The sequence below is a fragment of the Ictalurus furcatus genome, chromosome 13 (genome assembly GCF_023375685.1).
Source record: "Ictalurus furcatus strain D&B chromosome 13, Billie_1.0, whole genome shotgun sequence".
NCBI lineage: Eukaryota > Metazoa > Chordata > Actinopteri > Siluriformes > Ictaluridae > Ictalurus > Ictalurus furcatus.
This window is the reverse complement of record NC_071267.1, coordinates 17,631,997-17,643,393: the sequence shown is the minus strand read 5'-3', so window position 1 is coordinate 17,643,393 and position 11,397 is coordinate 17,631,997. Positions and strand designations below refer to the sequence as shown.

Below are 11,397 nucleotides of genomic sequence, written 5' to 3'. Positions count from 1 at the left end.
TGACACCGGCGTTTATTCACAAATTGGGGATCTTAACACTAATCCTCCCCACATAGAGTTATTCATGGTCTGGTCCAAAATGGCTGTACAGAAACAGTTGTGAAGATGTGTCGTTCTTCATAAGAAACGAATATGTTGCGTCGTGCAAATTTGTGAAGAGTCCTCTGAGGGAGCAGGAGGCTATACATGAAAAGGTAAATACAAAAGATGTTACGTTTGTTTGGTCGTGGCGTTTCGCTTTTGCTGCAGGAAAGAAAACCCAATGGGGATCCTGTGCAGTCTTATTACGGCGGTGTTTCAGCCAATAGGAGAGGACAGTGCAGCTTACAGGCCGTTACTGTATAATAACACAACACAGCAGGCTGTAAATACCTTATAGAAAACATGGTCCAACCGCCATTTCTCAGGCTTGTCCATAAGATTGCTTCAGACATTGTTCTTGCATGATAGTCGACGTAACTAGCTAGCTTTATCATTTCAAGCTTAGCTCATTATCACTATTAGCTTTGCACTGAACTGTGTAATACCTACCAAGGATTTACCATGCCTCAGGTGTTGTGATGGTTGTCTGCTACTAAATTACTTCTAATAGATCTAAAAGAACAATTACTTAAGGATAATATGCAGCTAGCATAAAGGAACGACAACAACACGTTAACTTTTAATAACAGGATGGTATAAACATCTAGTGCAGTGACCTGAAACGCCTGTCTCTTTCCTAAATGCATCATTGCAGTGAATGGTGGTAGATCAGTTCAGGGAGGTTTTGAGTAAAACATTGAAAGTGTTTGTGTATGCATTTTCTAATTAACAATCAATCCTGCCAGTCATTAGCCTTTTACTACTGCTCACTGTGCTGCAGATACAGATTATACACTCATAAAAGTGGGTTTCAGTAGTATATTAGGCAAAGTACATAAGCTGTACCATAGCTGGTTAAGGAAATCGAGCACTTTAGAAAGGCCAGGACTGAGTTTTAAATGTTAAGCAAGTCTAAAGATTAGCACATAGAATTAATAAGTTGTGTTTTAAACATAATCTCTCTTCTTCATATTGATTGCATGCTGCCCTGACTGGCATACTATGGACATAGCTTGTGATTAATATGTGGACTTATAATTTAAGATCGAGGTTTTTTTTTTTTTTTTAAAAAACAACTTAAGAACAAACACATCTCTATTGGGAGAAAACATTTCTGTTGCAATACTTTTTATTTCTTTTCTTTTTGCTGTGCTGCTTTGAATTTGTGTTTTTGGATGTTGTCCCGCATCTCTTGGATGTACAGTACTGTACATTCTGTTAAAGAGCACCTATTATGGTTTTGAAACGTGCCTAATTTTGTTTTAAAGGTCTCATGCAATATATTTACATGCATACAAGATCAAAAAACATTTTAATGTGCTAATAATGTAAACTGCAGCATGACCTTTTCTTCCCAGTGTGACAAACAACTCGTTAAATGATCGGTTCTAAAGGATTCATTCTAAACTCCTCCTTTCAGAGCGCATACTCTACTCTGATTGGTCAGATGTCCCAGTCTGTTGTGATTGGTCTACCGCTGTCAGCGTGTGTTGAAAAGGAAACGCCCACTACCATAACGAGTTTCAGCTCCGTCTGTTCGTGAGCAGCCGATGAAGACCAGAGGCGAGTTTTTGTTACAAACCTACGTAGATTAATACAGGAAGTAAGTCTGGAATCACTAACGACTCGTTTCAGCTGTTCAGAATCGCTTCCTTCTTTTGGGAGTCAGTAACTCCATTTGATTTCTTTTTAAACTTTGCAGGCTGTTTATGTTCAGAAACAGCTACATAACACACTACATGAAATGTAATATTTAAAAAAAAACATAATAGGTGCACTTTAATAAAATACAGGCCTGTAGTAAAAACTGTAGCTATTTTTCACACCTCAGACCCTGTAGACACACATAATGTTGACCCCGCCATCCTGCCAGTCTGTACGCGTAGGTGTTTTTACACCATGTGAGAAGTTCATTTGTAATAAATCTCTGAGAACATTCAGTCTTTAAACTGTCAGTGATGAAGATATGGTACAGCTTGAGAATGGAAGACAAACATGCTTTGTGCCAAAGAAGCTGACTGGAACATTATCAGATTGGAACATTGCCTTTACATGTGTTGTAACACGTGGCACAGAGGTAACACTGCCACCTTACTGCTTCAGAGTCCTTGGTTTTGATCCTGAGCTCAAGTTTGTGGATTTTTGCATGCTGTCCCTGTGTTCGAGTGGGTATCCTTCAGGTTCTCCAGTTTCCTCCCACTGTCCAAAACCATGCAATAGACTGGTGTCCCTTCTGAGAATGTACCCCACCCGTTTGGGGTGAATTCTCCTCACATTTATAGGCTTCGACACTGACCACAGAGGTTACTGAAACTGTGTGAGGCTGCACAATTAAGCACACGTGATCACATTGTTAACTGTGATAATGGTGAGCTTAGCTAAAGTTTAGCAGCTGACCAATTGGCCAGGTGAAATTTTTTCTTTGCATAGAAGTGTCAGGGTCAGCCATGATGCAGCACCCCGGAGCAGATAGAGTTAAGGGCCTTGCTCAAAGACCCAGTAGTGGCAGCTTGGTGTTGCTGAGGTTTAAACCAACAACCTTCTCATCAGTGATCCAGAGCCGTAACCACTGATCCACCACAAGCTTTTACTGATTCATAAAATTTGGAACGTCCAATTTTTATGTTTTAATCCATTAATTTTCTTTTTGCTTTTCCTGATTGGAGTTACAGTGGCAAAAGTCTGAGAAGGTGGAAATCCCCAGACATTCTCAAGCTAACTATCAGTACGTTTACATGGACAATAATACTCCGATATTAACCCAATGAAGACAATTCTCTGATTAAGAAACTACCATGTAAACAGCGATTATTGATGACCTTAATCTGGCTAAGGTCATACTCAAAGTAAACACAAAGTGAATTAAGACATGAGTATTCCTGTTTTAGTCGCATTTAATGTCTAGTGCATTACATGTCTGTAATGCACTTTTATCAAAGTGCATTACAGACATGTACACACCTTAATCACACTAACATCGTGTGGGTGTTTTCACTGCATTTTGCGACAGGATACACACACACACACACACGGCAGTGCTCAACCATTTGATGGCAAACATGAGAGCACGGTTGCATCCGAAACCGCGTAATTACCTACTATATTGCAGGTGAAATAAACGTATGTGGTTTCGGAAGCAGCCCACGGCTTCAAGCAGTTGTCTATTTGCACGTATAGCAAGACAAATAATTAACTGCAATTGAAGCTTTCGTAAAGTTAAAAGAACGGCTAAACTGTATACGGTACCATAACGAAGATGAACTGTATGTTGATACGTGAAATTCTGGAGGGAATGTCAGACGGTGTGGCGCGGTGACGTAATGACGTGTGCCGTTAATCGATCTATGTTTTATAACATGTAAAACGGGAACATGAAAGGAATATTCTAAAATCAACCCATGTAAACACCTTAATCACAATATTGTCTTATTCAGAATAAGGTCAATAATTATATTATTGCTGTCCATGTTAACATACTCTGCTCCAGCATTTCCTGGGCCTTCCCCAGGCTCTCTCCATCCAGTAGGACATGCTTAATAAGCTCTACTGGGAATTGACAAGGGGCTGTCCTTGTAAAATACACAAACCACCTCAAATGGCTACTCTCAAATTGGAGGTGCAGCAGCTTCTCTGTTCAGAGGCTCACTTGGATTGTTGAGCTCCTCAGCTTATCACAGAGAATAACCCTGTGGAGAAACCTCATTTCTGCTGCTTGTACTTGTATCCTTATTTTTTTGTGTCCCTACCTACAATTTATGAGGATAGGGCTATAGATCCACCATCATAGACCTGTACGGTGGCTGTAGCACTGCTGATGCTGACCTGATCTGTTTATAACCTCACATTCTCTTTTTCCATCACTCATGAATGAGAACCCAAGGTACTTAAACTCCATGAAGGCAAGGTCTCTCCCCTCACCTGAAGAGAACGTACCACTCTCTGCTGGGAGAAAACCATGGCCTCTGACTTAAACAGAAACACAGGCATTTATTCAATGCATAAGTAGTCATTTCCTGTCTCAGTGCTTGGTAGAAATACCTTTTGTCTGCAATGACATCCACAAGTCTTCTGGAATATGTCTTCATCAGCTTAGGGTAGTTGTCCTGTTGGAAAGTGAACCTCTGCCACCAGTCTCTGGAACAGGTTTTCTTATAAGATTGCCTTGTATTTTGCTCCATCTATCTTGCCCTCAACTCTGTAAAGCAACCCCACAACGTGATGGTACCACCACCACGCTTCATTGTTCTCAGGGTTTATGAGCAGTGTTGAGTTTCTGACAAACATAGCACTTTGTGCCAAGGTAAAAAATTGACCAGAGAACCTTTGGCAAACTCCATACAGCCCGGAATCTTCTAGGAACAGGTGCATTTATATCGAGTTCACTTGGTAATTTAATTTCACACAGGTGGGTTTCATTCAACTGTTTATGTGACTTTTGATAGTAACTGGTTGTACCAGAACTTATTTGGGGGTTTCACAGCAATGGGGGTGAATACTTATCCAGTCACAGCTAAATAATTTTGCAAACTATGTTGATTTTCCACACACGCCAGTATTATGGGTGATTTTGTGTAGATTGAAGACAGATATTGCCAATTAAGTGCCGCAGTCTTGCATTTTAACGTGGATTAGATGTATTGCGTCGGCTCTGGATAAGCTGCATAGAGTAAAGCAGTGTTCAGCTGAATTAGTTTGTTAACTTGATGCAGATTTAGCCTAAATTTAAGGTAGGATCTGGGCCAGGATCGCTTTTCCTCTCCGAGAATGTAGGTGTAATGAAAGCTTAAGCCTGCTGATGAAAATTAAGAGGCGAGTCATTATCTCTTGATGGTTCCGTGCCCTTTGGCAGTTAAAACGTACAAAATACAAAATCTGTTTGGTGTACTGGATCGTGGAGAAATATGCTCACAGTACTTTTAGAGGATGTTGAGGTTTGTTTTTGCAGGTGAAAAGACACTGTGTGGTTTCACATGTGGTTAGAGAGAGGGGGAGGGAGGCTTTTCCTCATTGCAGATGCTTATTTAACATTTCCGGTCAGTCAGAACCATGTCAACATCACCCACATACACACACACACACACACACACACACACACACACACACAGCTCTACATGTACACAACCGAAACCAGAGAGTGAAGGGAAATTATCACATTTTCCTCCTAGTGGCCTGCCAGTGGGTGAGTTTGTAGTGATGGCTCCCAGTGCTTCACACACACTTGGACTCGAGTACTGTAATAGCAGCCAGCTTGTATTGTGGACGTCAGTAATACCGTGTGTGTCTGTGTTGCAATTAGAGCTTGAGACCGCATGGGGAAAACCGGGCTTTAATCACTGAGAAAGTTTCTGAACATATGCAGAACAAATGTCTTTGGTTTGAGATCAAGGTGCCTCATGGTAAAGTGCAACACTATGGCCAAAGAAAATATATGAACTTGTAGTCTTGCATATTTTGTGATTAACTCAACGTCCCTGTTCAGTGGAGCTGGAACCTTGCTGTCAAACCCAAGGCTTCATGCCTGTTCTTAACTTATGTCCTGCTTTTCATAGAGGTCGCAGATAAAGGTTGAGCAGAGTCATCTGTTTGGTTTGACTTTGTATTTGGGCAGCTTTGCTAGAAGCTCATGCGTCTGTGTTTCAAAAAAATATACTTGAATACTATGCGAGACGATTCTTTTCTCCCATGTGTTCACGCTGAGAAATATAAACAGATGTAGTATTCTGTCCTGGATATTTTGCACTAACCTGTCCCATGCATACAGAGCAGGACAATGACGGTGTGTTCACATGACTAGTTTTGAGTGACACAAATCTGATTTTCTCCCGTAATGTGACACGGATGCTTTTCTCAGGACTGTGTCTGTCCTGGGCCACAATTGGATGCATATCCGATCTCCATGCGATGTGAATAAACACAGAGCGGTACCCATGTTGTGTGTGGAATCAATTCAGGCAAAACTAGAAGGACACGAACGGTACTGAGCAGTGTAGTGGACCTCACAACCCACCATTTATAAAAGTTATTATATTCATATTACTGAGCTCATATCATTATTAGTTTAATGAACTCTTCACTTGTATTGTGTTTAATTCTAATCTCACACTCTCACAAATCTGGGCCTGTCAATAATGTCAAAGTTTATAAGTATTTAACATCCAATTTACACTGGTAAACACTGTCTGTGCAGAACTGTGCAGAAGTCCAGAAGTAGCTCACAGTATATTGTAAAAACAGGCAGTTGATGAAAGGCTGCGCACACTCTGCGCACACTCTGCGCACACTCTATACAAACTCTGCACACACTCTGCACACACTCTGCACACACAAGTTACAGTTAGTCAACATTTGAGTGCTGTCAAGAAAGCTGAATATCCAAGCTGTATCAGTCTGTTAGGTACAGCTAATGAGTGGAAGTATCTACTGACTGGAAGGAATCACCTACACTCTACAGTCCTCTCTTTAATTAGCTTCTGAAGTGGATGTACATTACTGTGAAATAGTCTTAGGCACATGCAAAGAAATGCTGTAAAGCAAAGATGCCTTGAAACATAATGAAATTAAATGTTTCTACATTTGAAAAAAACACTATAAAGAGAAGTAAACATAAATAAATTAAACAAAGTTGATATTTGGTGTGATGACCATTTGCTTTAAAGAAAATGTATTAGTGCAGTTTTATAAAGAAATGAGCTGTAAGTTTTACTGAGCATCTTGCAGAACCAGAGACTTTAACTGTCACACTTGCATCTTATTTTTGCAGCAAACCCCATCAGCGTTCATTGGGGTTTTTTAAACATTTTAAACATTTCATTTTGTTCTGGAAAACTAATGTTTGGAAATCGAAAATGTTTTTGTACTGACTCGATAATATAGAAGTCATAAAATAAAAATCTATAATAAAGTTTGTGCCAAAAAAAAAGGTGCCTAAGACTTTTGCACAGTACTGTAGATCAGGCCTGTATTTAAATCTGGGCTTTGTATAAGAGCTGGCGCTGCATTATTTTTCTTCACTGTGAAACTAAAACTAAATTCTCCTTGAAAACTAGGTGATAAGTCACGGTTTTTCGTGGTCTTATTTACCAAAGCTTTGTACACATTTGTAATAGATTATTAAATACAAAGCTGAGTGGGTGTGTTCGGCTGCGGAGACATGCACTCAAATGAAATTACTGGTGTATCTGCCTCAATGAAAATATACACCAGTTGAATACACAGCGCCAGACCAATGCTGCTATCAGTATAAAAATGTGTTTAGACTCTGCTCAGATATTAGCATCATTCCTCTGGATCTCTCTCTCTCTCTCTCTCTCTCTCTCTCTCTCTCTCTCTCTCTCTCTCTCTCTCTGCATGTTGTCTTTTATGGGTCAGCTAGCTGTAAAATGAATACTTGCTTTGATGGACCCACCCAAAGGTGTATTACATACTCATACTTTCATCAATTCAACAACTCTTAAAGTAGCTGTTTTGTGACTTGCCAGTTACATCAGAAAGACCGGACCCAAACACACCTTATGTACAGAGAACAAGGAAAATGCATAAAGTGTAAATAATGAATGCGGCTGGAGATGTAGAACAGGAGACCGAGTGAATGTGGTAATGGCCTAGTGAATGTTTCATTCCCCAATAAATTGCACTCCCCGACAGTCTGTATGAAACTTCTCAACAGGCCTAATAAAATAACGGTCTCGAAAACGTAGAGACCCGAGTTTTAATCCCGAGTCACTGCAAGCCACAAAACACGGAGAGACTGGATGCTGGATGCTTGTAACGAGCCTACAGGAATTCCAGTCAAATAAAAACAGTGGAAACGTGAAAATGGCTGGGACTTTAGTAGCAGCCCAGCTGATGTTTATGTGTGGGAGTAAAAATAGCAGCTGAGACATGGTTCCCACAAACTGAAGTCATGTTCCTGTTTCTTAGTCACATGACTTCTCTCCCTTTTAAGAGAGTGATTGGTTACAGATGTGACTGGTGAAAAAAACAACAAAAAAAAAAACAAAGCCATGCGGTTACTTGATTAGAAAATAAATGTAATTCAGGTGTAAATGTAATTCAGCTGCTATAATTAAAATAGTGACACTTTATCCTGTTAAAAATAATACAGAATGACTCCGTTGTATGACAGGAAGGAACCAAATACTGATCAAATGACTGAGGCAGGAAACTGCTGAATACCAGGCTAGTGACTGCTCCATCTGCTGTCTTCTTTTTGTCCTCGTAGAATCTCAAAACTAGACGCAAAACTGTTTACATATTATTAGATGTATAAAATGAACATTTATACTTTAGAATACAGAATTATCTAGGAAGTAATCCTGTAGCTTTCTTGTCCTGTAGCATTCTTGTCCTGTAGCATTATGCTCAACATCTCCTTAGTTTTTTTTTCTCTTTCTCTTAAATCTACCAATTACTTTGACACCTTTCCTCTCTCCATCTCCTTCCTCACTCCACATAATGAGCTACGAGTCACCTCATTATGGGGAGTGAGGGAAGGAAATGGAGAGAGCGAAGGGAACGAGTCAGTATGAGTCAGCAGTTGTCAGTGTGGTTATGTGGTCGAGGGACTGAACCGGACCACATTTAACGTGTCTCGTGCCCAGCCCATAGGCGGCCTCGGCCTCGCATCACAGGATTTTATTGCCACGCCAAACACGTGTGTGCGTGCGTGCGTGTGTGTGTGTTTCCAGTATTACAGTAACAAATATATCACAATAAATGAAGCCGTTTTCACAATATGTCTGATGGTGTTTGTTTTTGCTGGCATGTGACACATTTGAAAAATCTGATCATGATCACAAAAATAAATTATTTAAGAAGGAAAATCAAAAGAGTTGGTACAAAAAATATTCATTTTAACACTTCATCAGTGTTCTATATAAATTTTCACCACAATCTGCAATTATTGATTTATTTTTTTATTTCTGGGTTGCCAGATTAATGTTTTCCCCCCCAGGTGTGTTCGTAATAATCCCAGGGAAATGGTACAAGACGAGGATTATGAACTTAAGTTAACAGATATAAGACTTCTTTACTGAGATGGTTTTATATCAGTATTGAATGGAAAATGTTCTCCAATCTGGCAACCCTGTTACAGTGATTCATACCACAGTGCTTTTGTATTCTCGAATCTGATTTGGCAGATGTGGATTCATTTTCTGTAATTTTCATGGCTCTGACATTGTGTCAGCTGCAGTTACAATCACAAATTGATATTAATGTGCTTGGTTTAATATGACGCTTCTAAGGCAGACTTCTATAACTAACTATAAGTGGATTAAAAAAAAACAAAAAACAAAAAAAACTTCTCCACCAACGAAAAATGTACAGTCATTGCTCTGCTAAGGCTTTCTGCAAGGAGACGTTTAACATTTTATGAAAGAAGACTTTAGTCAGGGTTAACGCTTTGAGATAAAGCGGTCCATTTAGCTTTTCTGCCACGGGGGGAAAAAGGACATTTGTGACTTTTCTCAGTTTTGTAATTAGAAATTGATATGATGAAGTATGGTGTCTTTTTATAAAAAAACAAACAAACAAGGGTATTTGTTTTGCAAATTGCTATGGTGTAATAGGGGGTGTCCGATCTTATCTGGAACGGGCCGGTGTGGGTGCAGGTTTTCATTCCAACCAAGCAGTAGTCTATTGAAAGCCAAGCTGAACTGATGAAACAGGTGGACTCAGGTGTGGCTCCTGCTCGATTGGAACGAAAACCTGCACCCCCACTAGTCCTTTGCGGAGAAGATCGGACACCCTTGGTGTAAGACGAATAAAACTTTTTCAGGACATGCTGTTATTGGAAAATAATCGACTTAAGGGTGATAACTGCCCTCTGCTTTGGGTCGAACTGTGAAACCCCACCACACTGCTGATTATTTTAATATATATAAAATAACAGCATGCTTTCATTCATCATATTTCCCAGCCTTGTTGATGGCAGTAAGAAAAGTGAAGAGAGAAGAAGACAAAGAGTTAAAGAGAACACGGAGCACACTTACAAGGTAGACCTAATTACCAATTCCCTCAAACCTTTAGCTTAGAGCCTCTTATGTTTCTGCCAGATAAAAAAAAAAAAAAAAGGCCCAAGGAAACAATTTAATGTTTAAACTTCGGAGACGTCGACTCCAATGTGTCTACAACAACCCAGTTATCCTCCCTGGGTGTAATCACTGAGCATGGCAGCTTTGTGGCAAGATCTGCTTTCATAGCAAGTTTGGCTAGCTCTGAGATTTGTAGCCTTCATGGAATGTTGTCTCCGTCCCCGAATGCTGAACGGTTCTTTTGAACCACAGACCCATTAAAGTGAGCGATGGGAGTTATCAACATGCTCTGAGACCCACTGGTCTGGTTTGTGTGTGTGTGTGTGTGTGTGTGTGTGTGTGTGTGTGTGTGTGTGTGCGCGTGCGCGGGCGGGCGGGTGGTTGGGTTTGTGTATATATACAAGAGGCAGGGTGCCTCCAGGACAAGGGAGTGATGGACAAAGTATGACATCAGGATGTTTTTCCCCCAAAGATGATCCTTAACGCCCGATAAGCACATGATGTTATGGTCTCAGGAGGTCTGAGAAGCATTTGTGTGTCATGTGAATGTATTGATCATGATAAGTCTATGTATGTAGACCTACTTCTTAATACTGCAAAGCACTGTTGAGCAACCATGAATTAGAGAATATTAGTTCTAAATAAAAATATTGGTTCGATAATCCGGTGCAGTTTTACGTTTGTAGCTAATTAAGTTCTTGGACGTGAGGTCATTTCCAGGCCAGCCAAGGTGAAGTCGTACTCCCCCAACAAACCTGAGGAGTTGACGATAAAGCTTATTCATTGCTTTAATAACTACAGGGATATTTGGGTCCTTGCCTAATGGCAATAATGCCAAACAAATGACCTCCATCCTATGAGAACCATGCACTAATTATTGCCTCGTGTTTTAGTTTTAGCAGGTTACATGAGGTTCACAGATGGAGTAATTATCATATGTTTTTGCCAGAAGAGTACATACGCATGCAGAATTCGCAACGAAGTCAAGGAATTCTTTTCAACCCCTTTGGTCAAGCTGTTTTCAACAGGGTGAGGTCCCAAAAAATATTCGACACATTGCTTCAAGTGGTGCGTGCTGCACGACGTATGCAAGCTATCTGCTTGTTGGTTTAAATGACACATACTAAGTGGTACATCACAGTTTGAATGTTGGGGCCACAATCAAAGGAGGATGAATGAGAACAACGGCTACGTCCTAAATCGCGTACTGCATCGAATGCAGTATCTACTGCACGGCCATCAAAACAGTGCGTGTAGCATGAATACAATCCGATCTCGGACA

General features: G+C 40.3%; 1 protein-coding gene across 3 annotated transcripts in view; it reads left to right on the top strand.

Moving 5' to 3' along the window:
* The window catches only part of znf438 (zinc finger protein 438), a 52,972-nt gene continuing 41,575 nt past the window's right edge, over positions 1 to 11,397 (top strand). The window contains exons 1-2 of one of the 3 annotated variants that reach the window (XM_053639486.1): positions 2 to 194; positions 1,502 to 1,644. In XM_053639486.1, coding sequence (XP_053495461.1) covers positions 1,632 to 1,644 — 13 coding nt within the window. In that variant the 5' untranslated portion in view covers positions 2 to 194; positions 1,502 to 1,631. Of the gene's footprint in view, positions 195 to 1,501; positions 1,685 to 11,397 lie in introns of all 3 variants that reach the window. The other 2 variants (XM_053639487.1, XM_053639489.1) reach the window with 2 other exon arrangements.